We start from the raw sequence: 24031 nt of genomic DNA, 5'->3' as shown, positions 1-24031 counted from the left end.
AATGCATTGTCAATGGCAATGGATATTTAAAGGGAAAAGGGTACAAAGTTTTCGAGGCTAAGTTAACAAAACAAGTCAGAACCTCTGTGGTGCAGTGGTTTAGTTACAGGACCTGCAACCAGAAGGTTACCGGTTCAAATACAACCAGGACAGGTTTCCAACAAATACCTGACTCTTGCACCTTTATCTGATCTTTCACTGAACAGCGTGTAAGACACCATAGAAAGTATGTACCATGATGGAGCAGTGGTTAAGATTCAGGCCTTACACATTGAAGGTCCTGAGTTCAAATCTCGCAAGGACATCTTTCTAACTTTTACCTGGGGCTTTTACCTTTATATAATCTTTCAGACAAATTCCACGCAAGTCAACAGAACATTTAAGGACCTCTGTGGTGCAGTGGTTTAGATACAGGACTTGCAACCAGTAGATTCCTGTTTCAAATCCAACTGGCACACTTTTTTTTTCTTTCCCAAGACTCAAGACCCGAAAGAGTCTTGAGTCGAACCAATTACTCCCGCGGAGACATCAAATTTCTCTTTTGGGCCTTGAGTCCCAAGACTCAAGGCCCAAAAGAGAAATTTGATGTCTCCGCGGGAGTAATTGGTTCGACTCAAGACCCAAAAGAAGGTGAACTGACTGTAATGATTCAAAATGTCATATATAGAATAGAAACCCCATTCAAACTTTAAAATGTTAATCTTACTGTGGACATGTTTGCCTGAAAGGGAATCTTTGAAATGTTTAATAGTTTTAGAATTGTACTCCTTTAAAAGTTCAGAGATTTATAATGGAGGTCGATGGACGAATTTGGGACCTCAAAAAAACACTTTCACCTAGAAACTCCATTCACAGTTCAAAAATTCCACCTTACTGTGGACATGCATGCTTGAGATTTTTTCTTTTGAAATCATTTGTAGTTTTGGAGATATTTAACTTTAAGCGCCCCATTCATTGTCGATGCGGCAATGGACATTTAAAGGCAGGCTTACAACTACATACTTACGTCTAGTAACCTCATTCATACTTTAAAATGTTGATCTTACTCTGGACATGTTTGCCTGAAAAATAATCTTTGAAATGTTGCATAGTTTTAGAATTGTACTCCTTTAAAAGTTCAGAGATTTAGAATGGAGGCGGATGGAAGGTTAGGGTTAGGGTATAGGGACCTCAAAAAAACACATTCACCTAGAAACTCCATTCACAGTTCAAAAATTCCACCTTACTGTGGACATGCATGCTTGAGATTTTTTCTTTTGAAATCATTTGTAGTTTTGGAGGTATTTAACTTTAAGCGCCCCATTCATTGTCGATGCGGCAATGGACATTTAAAGGCAGGCTTACAACTACATACTTACGCCTAGTAACCTCATTCATACTTTAAAATGTTGATCTTACTCTGGACATGTTTGCCTGAAAAGGAATCTTTGAAATGTTGCATAGTTTTAGAATTGTACTCCTTTAAAAGTTCAGAGATTTAGAATGGAGGCGGATGGAAGGTTAGGGTTAGGGTATAGGGACCTCAAAAAAACACGTTCACCTAGAAACTCCATTCACAGTTCAAAAATTCCACCTTACTGTGGACATGCATGCTTGAGATTTTTTCTTTTGAAATCATTTGTAGTTTTGGAGATATTTAACTTTAAGCGCCCCATTCATTGTCGATGCGGCAATGGACATTTAAAGGCAGGCTTACAACTACATACTTACGCCTAGTAACCTCATTCATACTTTAAAATGTTGATCTTACTCTGGACATGTTTGCCTGAAAAGGAATCTTTGAAATGTTTAATAGTTTTAGAATTGTACTCCTTTAAAAGTTCAGAGATTTAGAATGGAGGCGGATGGAAGGTTTTGGGACCTCAAAAAAACACGTTCACCTAGAAACTCCATTCACAGTTCAAAAATTCCCCCTTACTGTGGACATGCATCCTTGAGATGTTTTACCTTGTAAAGATTTGTAGTTTTTGAAATATTTAACTTTAAGCGCCTAATGCATTGTCAATGGCAATGGATATTTAAAGGGAAAAGGGTACAAAGTTTTCTAGGCTAAGTTAACAGAACAAGTCAGAACCTCTGTGGTGCAGTGGTTTAGTTACAGGACCTGCAACCAGAAGGTTACCGGTTCAAATACAACCAGGACAGGTTTCCAACAAATACCTGACTCTTGCACCTTTATCTGATCTTTCAGTGAACAGCGTGTAAGACACCATAGAAAGTATGTACCATGATGGAGCAGTGGTTAAGATTCAGGCCTTACACACTGAAGGTCCTGAGTTCAAATCTCGCAAGGACATCTTTCTAACTTTTACCTGGGGCTTTTACCTTTATATAATCTTTCAGACAAATTCCACGCAAGTCAACAGAACATTTAAGGACCTCTGTGGTGCAGTGGTTTAGATACAGGACTTGCAACCAGTAGATTCCTGGTTTAAATCCAACTGGCACACTTCTTTTTTCTTTCCCAAGACTCAAGACCCGAAAGAGTCTTGAGTCGAACCAATTACTCCCGCGGAGACATCAAATTTCTCTTTTGGGCCTTGAGTCTTGGGACTCAAGGCCCAAAAGAGAAATTTGATGTCTCCGCGGGAGTAATTGGTTCGACTCAAGACCCAAAAGAAGGTGAACTGACTGTAATGATTCAAAATGTCATATATAGAATAGAAACCCCATTCAAACTTTAAAATGTTCATCTTACTGTGGACATGTTTGCCTGAAAGGGAATCTTTGAAATGTTTAATAGTTTTAGAATTGTACTCCTTTAAAAGTTCAGAGATTTATAATGGAGGTCGATGGACGAATTTGGGACCTCAAAAAAACACTTTCACCTAGAAACTCCATTCACAGTTCAAAAATTCCACCTTACTGTGGACATGCATGCTTGAGATTTTTTCTTTTGAAATCATTTGTAGTTTTGGAGATATTTAACTTTAAGCGCCCCATTCATTGTCGATGCGGCAATGGACATTTAAAGGCAGGCTTACAACTACATACTTACGTCTAGTAACCTCATTCATACTTTAAAATGTTGATCTTACTCTGGACATGTTTGCCTGAAAAATAATCTTTGAAATGTTGCATAGTTTTAGAATTGTACTCCTTTAAAAGTTCAGAGATTTAGAATGGAGGCGGATGGAAGGTTAGGGTTAGGGTATAGGGACCTCAAAAAAACACATTCACCTAGAAACTCCATTCACAGTTCAAAAATTCCACCTTACTGTGGACATGCATGCTTGAGATTTTTTCTTTTGAAATCATTTGTAGTTTTGGAGGTATTTAACTTTAAGCGCCCCATTCATTGTCGATGCGGCAATGGACATTTAAAGGCAGGCTTACAACTACATACTTACGCCTAGTAACCTCATTCATACTTTAAAATGTTGATCTTACTCTGGACATGTTTGCCTGAAAAGGAATCTTTGAAATGTTGCATAGTTTTAGAATTGTACTCCTTTAAAAGTTCAGAGATTTAGAATGGAGGCGGATGGAAGGTTAGGGTTAGGGTATAGGGACCTCAAAAAAACACGTTCACCTAGAAACTCCATTCACAGTTCAAAAATTCCACCTTACTGTGGACATGCATGCTTGAGATTTTTTCTTTTGAAATCATTTGTAGTTTTGGAGATATTTAACTTTAAGCGCCCCATTCATTGTCGATGCGGCAATGGACATTTAAAGGCAGGCTTACAACTACATACTTACGCCTAGTAACCTCATTCATACTTTAAAATGTTGATCTTACTCTGGACATGTTTGCCTGAAAAGGAATCTTTGAAATGTTTAATAGTTTTAGAATTGTACTCCTTTAAAAGTTCAGAGATTTAGAATGGAGGCGGATGGAAGGTTTTGGGACCTCAAAAAAACACGTTCACCTAGAAACTCCATTCACAGTTCAAAAATTCCCCCTTACTGTGGACATGCATCCTTGAGATGTTTTACCTTGTAAAGATTTGTAGTTTTTGAAATATTTAACTTTAAGCGCCTAATGCATTGTCAATGGCAATGGATATTTAAAGGGAAAAGGGTACAAAGTTTTCTAGGCTAAGTTAACAGAACAAGTCAGAACCTCTGTGGTGCAGTGGTTTAGTTACAGGACCTGCAACCAGAAGGTTACCGGTTCAAATACAACCAGGACAGGTTTCCAACAAATACCTGACTCTTGCACCTTTATCTGATCTTTCAGTGAACAGCGTGTAAGACACCATAGAAAGTATGTACCATGATGGAGCAGTGGTTAAGATTCAGGCCTTACACACTGAAGGTCCTGAGTTCAAATCTCGCAAGGACATCTTTCTAACTTTTACCTGGGGCTTTTACCTTTATATAATCTTTCAGACAAATTCCACGCAAGTCAACAGAACATTTAAGGACCTCTGTGGTGCAGTGGTTTAGATACAGGACTTGCAACCAGTAGATTCCTGGTTTAAATCCAACTGGCACACTTCTTTTTTCTTTCCCAAGACTCAAGACCCGAAAGAGTCTTGAGTCGAACCAATTACTCCCGCGGAGACATCAAATTTCTCTTTTGGGCCTTGAGTCTTGGGACTCAAGGCCCAAAAGAGAAATTTGATGTCTCCGCGGGAGTAATTGGTTCGACTCAAGACCCAAAAGAAGGTGAACTGACTGTAATGATTCAAAATGTCATATATAGAATAGAAACCCCATTCAAACTTTAAAATGTTCATCTTACTGTGGACATGTTTGCCTGAAAGGGAATCTTTGAAATGTTTAATAGTTTTAGAATTGTACTCCTTTAAAAGTTCAGAGATTTATAATGGAAGTCGATGGACGAATTTGGGACCTAAAAAAAACACTTTCACCTAGAAACTCCATTCACAGTTCAAAAATTCCACCTTACTGTGGACATGCATGCTTGAGATTTTTTCTTTTGAAATCATTTGTAGTTTTGGAGATATTTAACTTTAAGCGCCCCATTCATTGTCGATGCGGCAATGGACATTTAAAGGCAGGCTTACAACTACATACTTACGCCTAGTAACCTCATTCATACTTTAAAATGTTGATCTTACTCTGGACATGTTTGCCTGAAAAGGAATCTTTGAAATGTTGCATAGTTTTAGCATTGTACTCCTTTAAAAGTTCAGAGATTTAGAATGGAGGCGGATGGAAGGTTTTGGGACCTAAAAAAAACTCTTTCACCTAGAAACTCCATTCACAGTTAAAAAATTCCCCCTTACTGTGGACATGCATCCTTGAGATGTTTTACCTTGTAAAGATTTGTAGTTTTTGAAATATTTAACTTTAAGCGCCTAATGCATTGTCAATGGCAATGGATATTTAAAGGGAAAAGGGTACAAAGTTTTCGAGGCTAAGTTAACAGAACAAGTCAGAACCTCTGTGGTGCAGTGGTTTAGTTACAGGACCTGCAACCAGAAGGTTACCGGTTCAAATACAACCAGGACAGGTTTCCAACAAATACCTGACTCTTGCACCTTTATCTGATCTTTCACTGAACAGCGTGTAAGACACCATAGAAAGTATGTACCATGATGGAGCAGTGGTTAAGATTCAGGCCTTACACACTGAAGGTCCTGAGTTCAAATCTCGCAAGGACATCTTTCTAACTTTTACCTGGGGCTTTTACCTTTATATAATCTTTCAGACAAATTCCACGCAAGTCAACAGAACATTTAAGGACCTCTGTGGTGCAGTGGTTCAGATACAGGACTTGCAACCAGTAGATTCCTGGTTCAAATCCAACTGGCATTCTTTTTTTTTCTTTCCCAAGACTCAAGACCCGAAAGAGTCTTGAGTCGAACCAATTACTCCCGCGGAGACATCAAATTTCTCTTTTGGGCCTTGAGTCTTGGGACTCAAGGCCCAAAAGAGAAATTTGATGTCTCCGCGGGAGTAATTGGTTCGACTCAAGACCCAAAAGAAGGTGAACTGACTGTAATGATTCAAAATGTCATATATAGAATAGAAACCCCATTCAAACTTTAAAATGTTCATCTTACTGTGGACATGTTTGCCTGAAAGGGAATCTTTGAAATGTTTAATAGTTTTAGAATTGTACTCCTTTAAAAGTTCAGAGATTTATAATGGAGGTCGATGGACGAATTTGGGACCTCAAAAAAACACTTTCACCTAGAAACTCCATTCACAGTTCAAAAATCCCACCTTACTGTGGACATGCATGCTTGAGAGTTTTTCTTTTGAAATCATTTGTAGTTTTGGAGATATTTAACTTTAAGCGGCCCATTCATTGTCGATGCGGCAATGGACATTTAAAGGCAGGCTTACAACTACATACTTACGCCTAGTAACCTCATTCATACTTTAAAATGTTCATCTTACTCTGGACATGTTTGCCTGAAAAGGAATCTTTGAAATGTTGCATAGTTTTAGAATTGTACTCCTTTAAAAGTTCAGAGATTTAGAATGGAGGCGGATGGAAGGTTAGGGTTAGGGTATAGGGACCTCAAAAAAACACGTTCACCTAGAAACTCCATTCACAGTTCAAAAATTCCACCTTACTGTGGACATGCATGCTTGAGATTTTTTCTTTTGAAATCATTTGTAGTTTTGGAGATATTTAACTTTAAGCGCCCCATTGTCGATGCGGCAATGGACATTTAAAGGCAGGCTTACAACTACATACTTACGTCTAGTAACCTCATTCATACTTTAAAATGTTGATCTTACTCTGGACATGTTTGCCTGAAAAAGAATCTTTGAAATGTTGCATAGTTTTAGAATTGTACTCCTTTAAAAGTTCAGAGATTTAGAATGGAGGCGGATGGAAGGTTAGGGTTAGGGTATAGGGACCTCAAAAAAACACGTTCACCTAGAAACTCCATTCACAGTTCAAAAATTCCACCTTACTGTGGACATGCATGCTTGAGATTTTTCTTTTGAAATCATTTGTAGTTTTGGAGATATTTAACTTTAAGCGCCCCATTCATTGTCGATGCGGCAATGGACATTTAAAGGCAGGCTTACAACTACATACTTACGCCTAGTAACCTCATTCATACTTTAAAATGTTGATCTTACTCTGGACATGTTTGCCTGAAAAGGAATCTTTGAAATGTTGCATAGTTTTAGAATTGTACTCCTTTAAAAGTTCAGAGATTTAGAATGGAGGCGGATGGAAGGTTAGGGTTAGGGTATAGGGACCTCAAAAAAACGAGTTCACCTAGAAACTCCATTCACAGTTCAAAAATTCCACCTTACTGTGGACATGCATGCTTGAGATTTTTTCTTTTGAAATCATTTGTAGTTTTGGATATATTTAACTTTAAGCGCCCCATTCATTGTCGATGCGGCAATGGACATTTAAAGGCAGGCTTACAACTACATACTTACGTCTAGTAACCTCATTCATACTTTAAAATGTTGATCTTACTCTGGACATGTTTGCCTGAAAAAGAATCTTTGAAATGTTGCATAGTTTTAGAATTGTACTCCTTTAAAAGTTCAGAGATTTAGAATGGAGGCGGATGGAAGGTTAGGGTTAGGGTATAGGGACCTCAAAAAAACACGTTCACCTAGAAACTCCATTCACAGTTCAAAAATTCCACCTTACTGTGGACATGCATGCTTGAGATTTTTTCTTTTGAAATCATTTATAGTTTTGGAGATATTTAACTTTAAGCGCCCCATTCATTGTCGATGCGGCAATGGACATTTAAAGGCAGGCTTACAACTACATACTTACGCCTAGTAACCTCATTCATACTTTAAAATGTTGATCTTACTCTGGACATGTTTGCCTGAAAAGGAATCTTTGAAATGTTGCATAGTTTTAGAATTGTACTCCTTTAAAAGTTCAGAGATTTAGAATGGAGGCGGATGGAAGGTTAGGGTTAGGGTATAGGGACCTAAAAAAAACACGTTCACCTAGAAACTCCATTCACAGTTCAAAAATTCCACCTTACTGTGGACATGCATGCTTGAGATTTTTTCTTTTGAAATCATTTGTAGTTTTGGAGATATTTAACTTTAAGCGCCCCATTCATTGTCGATGCGGCAATGGACATTTAAAGGCAGGCTTACAACTACATACTTACGTCTAGTAACCTCATTCATACTTTAAAATGTTGATCTTACTCTGGACATGTTTGCCTGAAAAAGAATCTTTGAAATGTTGCATAGTTTTAGAATTGCACTCCTTTAAAAGTTCAGAGATTTAGAATGGAGGCGGATGGAAGGTTAGGGTTAGGGTATAGGGACCTCAAAAAAACACATTCACCTAGAAACTCCATTCACAGTTCAAAAATTCCACCTTACTGTGGACATGCATGCTTGAGATTTTTTCTTTTGAAATCATTTGTAGTTTTGGAGTTATTTAACTTTAAGCGCCCCATTCATTGTCGATGCGGCAATGGACATTTAAAGGCAGGCTTACAACTACATACTTACGCCTAGTAACCTCATTCATACTTTAAAATGTTGATCTTACTCTGGACATGTTTGCCTGAAAAGGAATCTTTGAAATGTTGCATAGTTTTAGAATTGTACTCCTTTAAAAGTTCAGAGATTTAGAATGGAGGCGGATGGAAGGTTAGGGTTAGGGTATAGGGACCTCAAAAAAACACGTTCACCTAGAAACTCCATTCACAGTTCAAAAATTCCACCTTACTGTGGACATGCATGCTTGAGATTTTTTCTTTTGAAATCATTTGTAGTTTTGGAGATATTTAACTTTAAGCGGCCCATTAATTGTCGATGCGGCAATGGACATTTAAAGGCAGGCTTACAACTACATACTTACGCCTAGTAACCTCATTCATACTTTAAAATGTTGATCTTACTCTGGACATGTTTGCCTGAAAAGGAATCTTTGAAATGTTTAATAGTTTTAGAATTGTACTCCTTTAAAAGTTCAGAGATTTAGAATGGAGGCGGATGGAAGGTTTTGGGACCTCAAAAAAAACACGTTCACCTAGAAACTCCATTCACAGTTCAAAAATTCCCCCTTACTGTGGACATGCATCCTTGAGATGTTTTACCTTGTAAAGATTTGTAGTTTTTGAAATATTTAACTTTAAGCGCCTAATGCATTGTCAATGGCAATGGATATTTAAAGGGAAAAGGGTACAAAGTTTTCGAGGCTAAGTTAACAGAACAAGTCAGAACCTCTGTGGTGCAGTGGTTTAGTTACAGGACCTGCAACCAGAAGGTTACCGGTTCAAATACAACCAGGACAGGTTTCCAACAAATACCTGACTCTTGCACCTTTATCTGATCTTTCACTGAACAGCGTGTAAGACACCATAGAAAGTATGTACCATGATGGAGCAGTGGTTAAGATTCAGGCCTTACACACTGAAGGTCCTGAGTTCAAATCTCGCAAGGACATCTTTCTAACTTTTACCTGGGGCTTTTACCTTTAGATAATCTTTCAGACAAATTCCACGCAAGTCAACAGAACATTTAAGGACCTCTGTGGTGCAGTGGTTTAGATACAGGACTTGCAACCAGTAGATTCCTGGTTCAAATCCAACTGGCACACTTTTTTTTTCTTTCCCAAGACTCAAGACCCGAAAGAGTCTTGAGTCGAACCAATTACTCCCGCGGAGACATCAAATTTCTCTTTTGGGCCTTGAGTCCCAAGACTCAAGGCCCAAAAGAGAAATTTGATGTCTCCGCGGGAGTAATTGGTTCGACTCAAGACCCAAAAGAAGGTGAACTGACTGTAATGATTCAAAATGTCATATATAGAATAGAAACCCCATTCAAACTTTAAAATGTTCATCTTACTGTGGACATGTTTGCCTGAAAGGGAATCTTTGAAATGTTTAATAGTTTTAGAATTGTACTCCTTTAAAAGTTCAGAGATTTATAATGGAGGTCGATGGACGAATTTGGGACCTCAAAAAAACACTTTCACCTAGAAAGTCCATTCACAGTTCAAAAATTCCACCTTACTGTGGACATGCATGCTTGAGATTTTTTCTTTTGAAATCATTTGTAGTTTTGGAGATATTTAACTTTAAGCGCCCCATTCATTGTCGATGCGGCAATGGACATTTAAAGGCAGGCTTACAACTACATACTTACGTCTAGTAACCTCATTCATACTTTAAAATGTTGATCTTACTCTGGACATGTTTGCCTGAAAAAGAATCTTTGAAATGTTGCATAGTTTTAGAATTGTACTCCTTTAAAAGTTCAGAGATTTAGAATGGAGGCGGATGGAAGGTTAGGGTTAGGGTATAGGGACCTCAAAAAAACACGTTCACCTAGAAACTCCATTCACAGTTCAAAAATTCCACCTTACTGTGGACATGCATGCTTGAGATTTTTTCTTTTGAAATCATTTGTAGTTTTGGAGATATTTAACTTTAAGCGCCCCATTCATTGTCGATGCGGCAATGGACATTTAAAGGCAGGCTTACAACTACATACTTACGCCTAGTAACCTCATTCATACTTTAAAATGTTGATCTTACTCTGGACATGTTTGCCTGAAAAGGAATCTTTGAAATGTTTAATAGTTTTAGAATTGTACTCCTTTAAAAGTTCAGAGATTTAGAATGGAGGCGGATGGAAGGTTTTGGGACCTCAAAAAAACACGTTCACCTAGAAACTCCATTCACAGTTCAAAAATTCCCCCTTACTGTGGACATGCATCCTTGAGATGTTTTACCTTGTAAAGATTTGTAGTTTTTGAAATATTTAACTTTAAGCGCCTAATGCATTGTCAATGGCAATGGATATTTAAAGGGAAAAGGGTACAAAGTTTTCGAGGCTAAGTTAACAGAACAAGTCAGAACCTCTGTGGTGCAGTGGTTTAGTTACAGGACCTGCAACCAGAAGGTTACCGGTTCAAATACAACCAGGACAGGTTTCCAACAAATACCTGACTCTTGCACCTTTATCTGATCTTTCAGTGAACAGCGTGTAAGACACCATAGAAAGTATGTACCATGATGGAGCAGTGGTTAAGATTCAGGCCTTACACACTGAAGGTCCTGAGTTCAAATCTCGCAAGGACATCTTTCTAACTTTTACCTGGGGCTTTTACCTTTATATAATCTTTCAGACAAATTCCACGCAAGTCAACAGAACATTTAAGGACCTCTGTGGTGCAGTGGTTTAGATACAGGACTTGCAACCAGTAGATTCCTGGTTTAAATCCAACTGGCACACTTTTTTTTTCTTTCCCAAGACTCAAGACCCGAAAGAGTCTTGAGTCGAACCAATTACTCCCGCGGAGACATCAAATTTCTCTTTTGGGCCTTGAGTCTTGGGACTCAAGGCCCAAAAGAGAAATTTGATGTCTCCGCGGGAGTAATTGGTTCGACTCAAGACCCAAAAGAAGGTGAACTGACTGTAATGATTCAAAATGTCATATATAGAATAGAAACCCCATTCAAACTTTAAAATGTTCATCTTACTGTGGACATGTTTGCCTGAAAGGGAATCTTTGAAATGTTTAATAGTTTTAGAATTGTACTCCTTTAAAAGTTCAGAGATTTATAATGGAGGTCGATGGACGAATTTGGGACCTAAAAAAAACACTTTCACCTAGAAACTCCATTCACAGTTCAAAAATTCCACCTTACTGTGGACATGCATGCTTGAGATTTTTTCTTTTGAAATCATTTGTAGTTTTGGAGATATTTAACTTTAAGCGCCCCAGTCATTGTCGATGCGGCAATGGACATTTAAAGGCAGGCTTACAACTACATACTTACGCCTAGTAACCTCATTCATACTTTAAAATGTTGATCTTACTCTGGACATGTTTGCCTGAAAAGGAATCTTTGAAATGTTGCATAGTTTTAGCATTGTACTCCTTTAAAAGTTCAGAGATTTAGAATGGAGGCGGATGGAAGGTTTTGGGACCTAAAAAAAACTCTTTCACCTAGAAACTCCATTCACAGTTAAAAAATTCCCCCTTACTGTGGACATGCATCCTTGAGATGTTTTACCTTGTAAAGATTTGTAGTTTTTGAAATATTTAACTTTAAGCGCCTAATGCATTGTCAATGGCAATGGATATTTAAAGGGAAAAGGGTACAAAGTTTTCGAGGCTAAGTTAACAGAACAAGTCAGAACCTCTGTGGTGCAGTGGTTTAGTTACAGGACCTGCAACCAGAAGGTTACCGGTTCAAATACAACCAGGACAGGTTTCCAACAAATACCTGACTCTTGCACCTTTATCTGATCTTTCACTGAACAGCGTGTAAGACACCATAGAAAGTATGTACCATGATGGAGCAGTGGTTAAGATTCAGGCCTTACACACTGAAGGTCCTGAGTTCAAATCTCGCAAGGACATCTTTCTAACTTTTACCTGGGGCTTTTACCTTTATATAATCTTTCAGACAAATTCCACGCAAGTCAACAGAACATTTAAGGACCTCTGTGGTGCAGTGGTTCAGATACAGGACTTGCAACCAGTAGATTCCTGGTTCAAATCCAACTGGCATTCTTTTTTTTTCTTTCCCAAGACTCAAGACCCGAAAGAGTCTTGAGTCGAACCAATTACTCCCGCGGAGACATCAAATTTCTCTTTTGGGCCTTGAGTCTTGGGACTCAAGGCCCAAAAGAGAAATTTGATGTCTCCGTGGGAGTAATTGGTTCGACTCAAGACCCAAAAGAAGGTGAACTGACTGTAATGATTCAAAATGTCATATATAGAATAGAAACCCCATTCAAACTTTAAAATGTTCATCTTACTGTGGACATGTTTGCCTGAAAGGGAATCTTTGAAATGTTTAATAGTTTTAGAATTGTACTCCTTTAAAAGTTCAGAGATTTAGAATGGAGGCGGATGGAAGGTTAGGGTTAGGGTATAGGGACCTCAAAAAAACACGTTCACCTAGAAACTCCATTCACAGTTCAAAAATTCCACCTTACTGTGGACATGCATGCTTGAGATTTTTCTTTTGAAATCATTTGTAGTTTTGGAGATATTTAACTTTAAGCGCCCCATTCATTGTCGATGCGGCAATGGACATTTAAAGGCAGGCTTACAACTACATACTTACGCCTAGTAACCTCATTCATACTTTAAAATGTTGATCTTACTCTGGACATGTTTGCCTGAAAAGGAATCTTTGAAATGTTGCATAGTTTTAGAATTGTACTCCTTTAAAAGTTCAGAGATTTAGAATGGAGGCGGATGGAAGGTTAGGGTTAGGGTATAGGGACCTAAAAAAAACACGTTCACCTAGAAACTCCATTCACAGTTCAAAAATTCCACCTTACTGTGGACATGCATGCTTGAGATTTTTTCTTTTGAAATCATTTGTAGTTTTGGAGATATTTAACTTTAAGCGCCCCATTCATTGTCGATGCGGCAATGGACATTTAAAGGCAGGCTTACAACTACATACTTACGTCTAGTAACCTCATTCATACTTTAAAATGTTGATCTTACTCTGGACATGTTTGCCTGAAAAAGAATCTTTGAAATGTTTCATAGTTTTAGAATTGTACTCCTTTAAAAGTTCAGAGATTTAGAATGGAGGCGGATGGAAGGTTAGGGTTAGGGTATAGGGACCTCAAAAAAACACGTTCACCTAGAAACTCCATTCACAGTTCAAAAATTCCACCTTACTGTGGACATGCATGCTTGAGATTTTTTCTTTTGAAATCATTTGTAGTTTTGGAGGTATTTAACTTTAAGCGCCCCATTCATTGTCGATGCGGCAATGGACATTTAAAGGCAGGCTTACAACTACATACTTACGCCTAGTAACCTCATTCATACTTTAAAATGTTCATCTTACTCTGGACATGTTTGCCTGAAAAGGAATCTTTGAAATGTTTAATAGTTTTAGAATTGTACTCCTTTAAAAGTTCAGAGATTTAGAATGGAGGTCGATGGACGAATTTGGGACCTCAAAAAAACACTTTCACCTAGAAACTCCATTCACAGTTCAAAAATTCCACCTTACTGTGGACATGCATGCTTGAGATTTTTTCTTTTGAAATCATTTGTAGTTTTGGATATATTTAACTTTAAGCGCCCCATTCATTGTCGATGTGGCAATGGACATTTAAAGGCAGGCTTACAATAGTTGTAACAAATTGTACAAATGATTTCAAAAGAAAAAATCTCAAGCATGCATGTCCACAGTATAGGTGGAATTTTTGAACTGTAAATGGAGTTTCTAGGTGAACGTGTTTTTTTGAGGTCCCTATACCCTAACCCTAACCTTCCATCCGCCTCCATTCTAAATCTCTGAACTTTCAAAGGAGTACAATTCTAAAACTATTAAACATTTCAAAGATTCCTTTTCAGGCAAACATGTCCACAGTAAGATGAACACTTTAAAGTATGAATGAGGTTACTAGGCGTAAGTATGTAGTTGTAAGCCTGCCTTTAAATGTCCATTGCCGCATCGACAATGAATGGGGCGCTTAAAGTTAAATATCTCCAAAACTGGAAATGATTTCAAAAGAAAAAATCTCAAGCATGCATGTCCACAGTAAGGTGGACTTTTTGAACTGTGAATGGAGTTTCTAGGTGAACGTGTTTTTTTGAGGTCCCAAAATCGTCCATCGACCTCCATTATAAATCTCTGAACTTTTAAAGGAGTACAATTCTAAAACTCTGCAACATTTCAAAGATTCCTTTTCAGGCAAACATGTCCAGAGTAAGATGAACATTTTAAAGTATGATTGAGGTTACTAGGCGTAAGTATGTAGTTGTAAGCCTGCCTTTAAATGTCCATTGGCCGCATTGACAATGCATGGGGCGCTTAAAGTTAAATATCTCCAAAACTACAAATGATTTCAAAGAAAAAAATCTCAAGCATGCATGTCCACAGTAAGGTGGAATTTTTGAACTGTGAATGGAGTTTCTAGGTGAAAGTGGTTTTTCGAGGTCCCAAAATCGTCCATCGACCTCCATTATAAATCTCTGAACTTTTAAAGGAGTACAATTCTAAAACTATGCAACATTTCAAAGATTCCTTTTCAGGCAAACATATCCACAGTAAGATGAACATTTTAAAGTATGATTGAGGTTACTAGGCGTAAGTATGTAGTTGTAAGCCTGCCTTTAAATGTCCATTGGCCGCATTGACAATGCATGGGGCGCTTAAAGTTAAATATCTCCAAAACTACAAATGATTTCAAAGAAAAAAATCTCAAGCATGCATGTCCACAGTAAGGTGGAATTTTTTAACTGTGAATGGAGTTTCTAGGTGAAAGTGGTTTTTCGAGGTCCCAAAATCGTCCATCGACCTCCATTATAAATATCTGAACTTTTAAAGGAGTACAATTCTAAAACTATTAAACATTTCAAAGATTCCTTTTCAGGCAAACATGTCCACAGTAAGATGAACATTTTAAAATATGATTGAGGTTACTAGGCGTAAGTATGTCGTTGTAAGCCTGCCTTTAAATGTCCATTGGCCGCATTGACAATGCATGGGGCGCTTAAAGTTAAATATCTCCAAAACTACAAATGATTTCAAAGAAAAACATATCAAGCATGCATGTCCACAGTAAGGTGGAATGTTTGAACTGTGAATGGAGTTTCTAGGTGAAAGTGTTTTTTTGAGGTCCCTTAAGATATGACAATAAGGAATATGTGTTTTGATAACATTAAACATCCCTCTGTTTGCTCTCCAACCATCCTTTGCGTTTTTTTGTTTCAGCAGATTGTTTTTAACAATAACCTAAAACTCAAAAAAAGTTGTGTCATAATGAACCCTGATCATCAGTGAATCTAGTAGATTCAGTCATTCTGTCAGGGGGAGAGGTGTTTGCTGTAGACTTTCAACTTTTGACCTGCCACTTCTCCCTTAAACTTCAAATATTACCTTGAGTTCCTAATTAGTGTGAAAAGCCTGGTGGCGCAAGAGAAAAGGAGAGGCCTTGCAGGTGGAAGGTTGGGGGTTTGAATCTTGATCCTGGTAAATCTCTATCTTTGCTCTTTTTAAGGTGAGGAGCGTGGAATCAGCCCGCCTCCCTCTTCACGCCCTCTTTTAGCTCCGGTAGGAGGGGTAGGAGCATGGGTAAAGCCCGCCTCCAGTGGGAGGAGCTTAATACATTTACATAATAAGCAAAGCAATTTTGGTTGTGTGTCATTATTAGTATTATAGCTGACTTATTTGTTATTTTTTTGACCACTGTTTTATGTTTTTTTTATTGACGTTTTGTATTGATTGTTGTTTTGGTTGTTTGAGATATTTTGTATTAGTTGTTGGAGTTGACTTTTGTATTAGTTGAGCTTTGAACCCTGAACCTTTGGTCTATAAACCTCTGATTCATCTATTGAGCCACACTGGCATAGTAGATATAATCGGGAATGTAATAGTTATGAACCCAGAACCTTTGGATAAACCCCTGATTTATCTTTTCAGCCATGCTAGCATGGAAAAAGCAATCGGGAATGTAATACTTAACTCACCTTTTACAATTTAGATGGAAAGTAAAAAAAGCTTTTTGGGAGCTTTGAACCCAGAATCTTGGGATTATAAACCCCTGATTTATCATTTGAGCCATGCTAGCATGGAAGAATCAATCAGGAATGTAATAGTTAACTCACCTTTCACAATTTAGATGGAAAGTCAAAAATGCTCTTTGGATGCTTTGAACCCAGAACCTTTGGATTATAAACCCCTGATTCACCTATTGAGCCACACAGACATAGGAGATGCAATCGTAGGCCTATACTAAAATTCTCAAAGGTGGGTGAAGTATTACGTTCTCAGTTAATCAGTACATTCTCAATTGCATGTTGCATGCTAGCATGGCACATGAGTCAGGACTAGGCCTATGCACGGTCCACATGCACGCGCGCGCACGTACGAAAATGTTGCGGTTATTTCGGGTGGGTTTGTTGATTTTTGGGGGGGATAATGCGTTATTTCGGTTAATTCGGTTCACCTCGCGCTCGCGGTGGTCGCGAGGTGTGGCGGACTGGACTGATTTTATTATTTATTTAAAAAATACATTTAAAAAAACTTTTTTTTTTAGCTGGACTGAATAGTGGGGGGACACAGTGTCCTTTAATTAAACAGGCGCCGGCGCCACTGACACACACACACACACACACACACACACACACACACACACACACACACACACACACACACACACACACACACACACACACACACACACACAAGCTATAGCCTAGTTATAGTAAATCAGTAGATCATATCCAGGTGTGGTGTGGTGTGGGTGTGTGTGTGTGTGTGTGTGTGTGTGTGTGTGTGTGTGTGTGTGTGTGTGTGTGTGTGTGTGTGTGTGTGTGTGTGTGTGTGTGTGTGTGTGTGTGTGTGTGTGTGAGTGAGTAGCCTATATATAGTTGCGAGGTGAGAAAAGATTGGTGAGTGTTTTTAATCTGTATAATGAATAAGAACATGCCAACGTGGTAATGGATGCCTGCCACCGCACTGCTGAATTATTGACGGTCTGAGGGAACCGGAGAGTCGGCACCGAGGATCGGATGGAACCGCTGTGTCATCATCGGTCCCTCTCCTCTCCGGCCACCATGGGCTCCTCTTTCTGCTGGAGGACTTACTGCCGTCTGTTTGTATAGTGACCCGATGGATGGATGGATGGATGGATGGATGGTCCTGGTCCTGGATGATAGCTTACACAGGAGAGGCTGTAGAGTAGTGGTGGAAAAAGTAGTCTACTCACATTTTTTTTATACTTTAAGTAAAAGTATCAATACTGCAATGTAGAAATACTCTGTTACAAGTAAAAGTCCGGAATTCAAAATGTACTTGAGTAAAAGTACAAACGTATTGGTATCAAAATGTAGGTACCAAAAGTAGAAAGTAGCCTACACATTATACAGAATGTCCCATTTCACAAGTTTTCAAATAAAATGTATAAAAAAGCAGATCTACAAGCTCACAGTGAGCTTGTAGATCTGCTATTTTCAAATGGCTGAAATGCATATAGGGCTGAAGTGGTTAATGTTTTGTAATAATAATCAAAATCTACAAAGTAACTTGTAGCCTAACTAAAGTTTTCAAATAATTGTAGTGGAGTAAAAAGTACAATATTTGCCTCTGAGATGTAATGGAGTAGAAGTGAAAGTAGCCTACTGAAAACTGGAAACACTCCTGTAAAGTAAAAAAAAATACCCCAACATTGTAGGACTACTTAAGTACAGTAGGCTACTTGAGTGAATGTACATAGTTACTTTGCACCGCTGTTAAGTAGGCTGCTAAATGAAGCCTATAGAACTGGAGGACAGACAGACACACAATTGAAAAGCTGCAGAGAGGCCGTCCAATTAGTGTTAAGTGGTGGTATAGCCTATATTCCATTAGAGTAGCCTTTAGTCCTAGACGAGGAGTGTAAAATAGAAAAGACTTGCAAAGATTCAAACAAAACAGTTATTTTTTTTAAATTTGTATTTAATAGAAGCCTGTCCAAAATTGACCTGAGTTAAAACGCATGGTGTAAAAGCAAGGTTTTTAATGTAGCCTAATCAAATTATTTAAAGCTGCAATCCAGAACTTATTTCAATGATTTAAACCTTATATTTTCACTAATCTGTAGAATATGTATGTAGCTATAGACCTTTGACAACATCTGCAGTGTTTTTTTTATGTGGTCTCCCTATACTCTTCCATTGAGAAATGTAGACCCTGGTGTCGGATATGTGTGGTTCTCAACCTTTTCAGGCCGTGACCCCCCCCCCCAAAATAATCATATTTTAACTGGGAGTGGGGACCCCCTACCCTGACAAGCATTTGGAATGTAGGAGTTGAGGCATTATAGCCTACATTTTCCGTTCAACAGACAAATATTGTGACAATAGCAGATCTACAAGCTCACAACGCCTCTTAGTGAGGCTTTGTGAGCCTCTTTCTTGTATTATTTGACAGTTTGGCCAATGTTTGATCCGTTTTTATAGTATCATTTGTTGATTACTTTTGATGCAGTGATCGTCTTTTTTTTTGATGCAGTGCTCTATCCGATAGAGGCTCTATCATAGAGCACGTATTGGTTGGCAAGTGAACTCCTAAGCATACTCCACATATACGTAAAGGCATTCCCGCACACAATAGGCCTGTATGCAATAGTAAAGAAACGTAGGACCTTGAACCTTGTCAGATTGGTCCCATGGAGACCCCAAAAAAACATTACATGTTTACACACATAGCCCTACAAACGTGTGTCTTTGATCTAATGTGAGGTGCTCCTGCTAATCCCATAGCTGCAGGCACAAACTAATTTGACCCGCTGTTTTTACCTGTGATGTGACAATAAAGTTGATTCTGATACTGTGATTGGGCTGGTCGATTGTCACAGCAGACGTCATTTCTGAAGAGGGCACGCACGCACGCACGCACGCACACACACAGACCAACCACAACCAACCCTCCGGGATATGGGATATAACAGACGCTGTCCGAGGTGCTGAAGGGAAACAAAACATGTTGGCCTTGTTGCATAGAAACCATTCAACGTGCTATTATGTTCCTCCCTCGTGTGTGTATTAAACCGACTCTACAATTATTTCAAAGAAAATGTGACCTTAGACACATAATGACTCATAGGATATTTGAATATTTCCATTAGGCGTTGCATGTAGATTACACATATAGAGCACGTCCTGTTATAACTTTTCTTTCTTTCTTTCTTTCTTTCTTTCTTTCTTTCATTGTCTTACGTACAAAAGAAAATTAGTTCATTAGCTAATCTAACACATTTGCATTGTGGTGGAAAAGGAAATGTTGAATAATGTGTATTTTCCCAGGCGAATAAATAAATAAACGAAAGGAGTAATAGACCTCCTTGACACTTTCACGTCCAATGTTCACTTCCAGAAAATGTAGGCTATACTGTAGTCTGGGGTCCATTTTTGCATTCTCAGACTTAAATGGTCAGAATGAGTATTTCAGTGTATATGAAATTCTGTATACTTTATTTTTTATTTTTTACTTGAAACAGCTCAGGTCACAATCGTCTAGTAAAAAAACACTAGCAACACTAACCGTTCATCTATAAGAGTTTTGTCTTGGCCAGACCGAAAGCGTGGCAGAGACCAGAGCAGAACCTCTGCCCCACATTTTTCAGAAGAAATGTCACTTCAATTTTTTCAAATAAGCCTCATGGTGGCGCTGTAACAGGCTAATTTGTGTTTTTACCTATAACTGCACCAATCTGCATGAAACTTTGCACGCACACTCGGTAGAGGCCAAGGAATAACCTATGCCCTGCATATCTGCCTTTTATAGCGCCACCAGGAGGCCGGCTTTTGTAAAACACATTTTTTATATTACTCCTTCAGATTTTGTCCGAAAATTACGCAAATCTCTATAGTTATGTGATCAACATGGATATGTCCGATTTTTCATATTCCATCCTGATTGGCTAACATTGGCTTCCAAAGCTTTCAGGATTGGTCCGTTTTGAACAAAATGCCCCAAATCATGAACACAGCCTGCGATTTCCGTGAACTTTTTGCATGCAGATTCTTACTAGGCCGAGGAAGAAATGCCACCCTTTTTACATTGGCCTGTTATAGCGCCACCAGCAGGTCGTTTTGGCAAAACACTTTTTTGGAACAAAATGCCTTGGAAGAAATGGCACCCTTTTCAAATTGGCCATTATATAGTGCCACCAGGAGGCCACAATAACCTACCTGACCTGGCGGAGAGGAGCCCACACCGTAAACTACAGCCACACACACATACGCGCGTGCGCACACACACACACACACACACACACACACACACACACACACACACACACACACACACACACACACACACACACACACACACACACACACACACACACACACACACACACACACACACACACACACACACACAGTGTACAGAAGAGAGCCATTGCTTCCCTCCTTGACTTGCGGTATAACTTGTAAGCTGAGTACAAGAGCAGGTGGAGGGTGGGAGAGGGCTGGAGGAGGAGGGAGGGATGGACGGATAGATGGATGGATGGAGAGAGCAAGGGAGGGAGGGAAGCCGCGGAGGGAGAGAGGGAGGGAGGGAGGGGAGGGGAGGGGAGGCGCTGCCCCGGTGTTGCAGCTCAGTCCGTGCTGAGGTGAGAGAGAGAGAGTGAGGGAGCAGCCATAGTTCCCTGTGTGCCTCCGTGTCTCCATGTCCCCTGGCTGTATGTCAGGGCCACACAGGGGCCACAGCTCGTAGGGAGGACGATGATGACCATGAACGGCAAGCAGCAGCACTTCTCCTCCATGCACCCGCCTCTGCACGAGCCCAAGTACCAAGGCCTGCACGCGGGCACGGAGGGCATGCGCAGGGTCTGCCTGCCCGCCCCGCAGGTAGGTTAGTTAGGTTAGGGTGGGGTTAGTCTTCGGTTCGGGGAGTGATCATTATTGTGTGGAGCATTCACTGAGTGTTATATTGGCCTATATCAACTCTGAGAGTGTTACAAAATGGTTTGTACACTCACAGAGTTACAAATGGGCAAATTAACGCCCAAGGGTTTGAAGAAGAAAATGGACTTTAAACTCGTTTTCTGACAGAAATTCGTTTTAGCTTTTGTCTTCTTTGACTTTCTGTTTGTACTCTCTCTCTTCCATCTACTACTCCCCCCCTTCCCCCTCCCACCCCCTCCCACACCCCTCCACCCCTCTCACTCCCCTTCCTCTCTCATCCACTGTCTGTCTATTCGAGCAAAACTGCTTTCATATGATTTTTTTTTTCCTCTTTTTTTTTCTCCCCTTCCTGCTTCAGCTTTTGCCTTTAGGGGGGAGAAAAGAAAAAAAAATGTTGTTTGAAATCATCCCTAGAATTCCCCACTGACTGACAGCATGATGTGCGCTGCTCTCTCTCGTTCCAGCTGCAGGCCAACCTCTTCTCTGGCTTCGATGAGAGCCTGTTGGTGCAACGCGCTGCCGCGGACAGCGGCAAGAGTCACCCGTTCAAGCCCGACGTCACGTACCATACCATGAGCAGCGTGCCCTGCACCTCCGCCTGCACCACCTCCTCCTCGTCCTCCTCCTCCACCACCGGGTAGGCCTGGCTGTCATCGCAATTATTACATTATCGGTCTTCGTCTAATCGCAATTATTTGAGATCATCGCAATTATTTATTTTGAATTAATCGTCATAATCGTAAAGAAAAGATAAAAAGGAAAAAAAAAGCTGAAATAGCTGATCTACAGCTTACAATGCAATGCTTCGTGACACATTGTAAGCTTGTAGATCAGCTATTTCCGTTATTTTTACATTTTTCTTTTCAAAGTATAAAATTAATAAATGTGTCAGTAATTTCTTTGTATAGGCTATTTCATATCTGCCCTGTGGAATTTTTGATAACAAAGCCTAAAATGCAAACTTTTATTTTATTTTGATTCATAATGTTCCAAATGTTCAATGGCCAAAAACACAATCAAATCATTAATCGATCAATTCTTTGTATGACAATTAATCGTCAACTTTAAATCTTAACCGTGCCAGCCCTACCAGCGGGGTGGTGTCCCACCATCAGCACCACATCAACTCCACCATCGCCGCCCAGCTCAGCCACCACCACCACCACCACCTCGGAGGACACCAGAGCCTGGACGCCGGCGACCTTCTGGAGCACCTGTCCTCCAGCTTGTCCTCCGTGACCGGCCTCGGCATGGGGGGCCCTCCCCCAGAGCCCCCTCCTCCACCTCCGCCGGGGATGAGCCACCACGGACACGGACACGGGCACCATCACCACCACCACCACCACCACCTCCAGACCATGGGGCAGCTCCACCAGGCGATGGCCACCATGAGCTCCATCTCGGGGATCCACGGCGGCGTGATGCCGCCGCCCTGCGCGGGGGGGATCAACGACGTGGAGTCGGACCCGCGGGAGCTGGAGGCGTTCGCCGAGCGCTTCAAGCAGCGGCGGATCAAGCTCGGCGTCACGCAGGCGGACGTGGGCTCGGCGCTCGCCAACCTGAAGATCCCCGGCGTGGGCTCGCTGAGTCAGAGCACCATCTGCCGGTTCGAGTCCCTCACGCTGTCGCACAACAACATGATCGCGCTCAAGCCCGTGCTGCAGGCCTGGCTGGAGGAGGCCGAGGCCGCGTACAGGGAGAAGAACAGCAAGCCGTCGGACCCGTTCGGCAACGGCAGCGAGAGGAAGCGCAAGCGCACGTCCATCGCCGCGCCGGAGAAGCGCTCCTTGGAGGCGTATTTCGCCATCCAGCCGCGGCCCTCGTCGGAGAAGATCGCCGCGATCGCCGAGAAACTGGACCTGAAAAAGAACGTGGTTCGGGTGTGGTTCTGCAACCAGCGGCAAAAACAGAAACGGATGAAATACTCGGCGGTGCATTGAGTTTTATTCATCAGTCATGAATAAAATACAACATTTTTTTGATCGAGTGATTAACCACTTAAACCCCAGCATCCCTGTGGGGAAAGCTTTCGCAGAAAACAGCAGATCGACAAGCTCGCAATTTGACATAGCAGGTGTTGTGAGCTTGTCGATCGGCTATTTTCAGCGAAAGCTTTCCCCACAATAACAGAAAACAGAAAAGACACTTGTATAGAGCCCTGAGGGACTACGCTCAACCACATGGGGTTTAAGTGGTTAATAATAAATAATAATAACAATAACAACAACGACAGCCCCCACTGGCTGGGATTTATCAGCATCTCGTCACGTTTCGTCTTCTGGGATATTTTTCTTCTCGCAAAACAAAAAGACTTTGCAGGATTTATTATCAATTTTAATCGTGTTCATTTTGGTGTCCTTTATTCACTCTTCGTCTGTCTTATTATTACTATGCACATTTCTACTTGTTTATTGGTGTTGAACATAACATATATAGCCTCTATATAATTGTGCTAAAGGACTGTGATGGGAAAGTTTTTGATGTTCATTGTGTAGTATTATTATTATTGTTATTATTACACCCATCTTCCTTCACTGAGTAATGGGAGGTGAATTGATCATAATCATAATCCATTGATTCATAGATCATATCCTGGGACTTGTTTTAGCCTCTCTTACGGCCACTTAAATCCTTCAGTAAAACAGACCTGAGTTATACTTTTCCCCCGTTTACACCAAATATTTTCACCAAAAATAGCCAATCTACAACCTCACAACTCATTGCATTTTGATGCATTGTGTGCTTGTAGATCTGCTATTTCTG

At 40.2% G+C, this 24031-nt stretch overlaps 1 protein-coding gene across 1 annotated transcript; it reads left to right on the top strand.

Moving 5' to 3' along the window:
* Nucleotides 1-21085: 21085 nt before the first annotated feature.
* Nucleotides 21086-23208, top strand: pou4f3 (POU class 4 homeobox 3; the record flags this gene model as incomplete). Its single annotated transcript, XM_084073485.1, has 3 exons — nt 21086-21211; nt 21733-21905; nt 22353-23208. The coding sequence occupies 3 exons, from the start codon at nt 21086-21088 to the stop codon at nt 23206-23208; spliced, it is 1155 nt and encodes a 384-aa protein (XP_083929611.1).
* Nucleotides 23209-24031: the final 823 nt, after the last annotated feature.

The sequence above is a fragment of the Gymnoscopelus microlampas genome (genome assembly GCF_963454915.1).
Source record: "Gymnoscopelus microlampas genome assembly, chromosome: 12".
Taxonomy (NCBI): Eukaryota; Metazoa; Chordata; class Actinopteri; order Myctophiformes; family Myctophidae; genus Gymnoscopelus; species Gymnoscopelus microlampas.
This window is presented reverse-complemented; position numbering and strand designations above follow the sequence as displayed.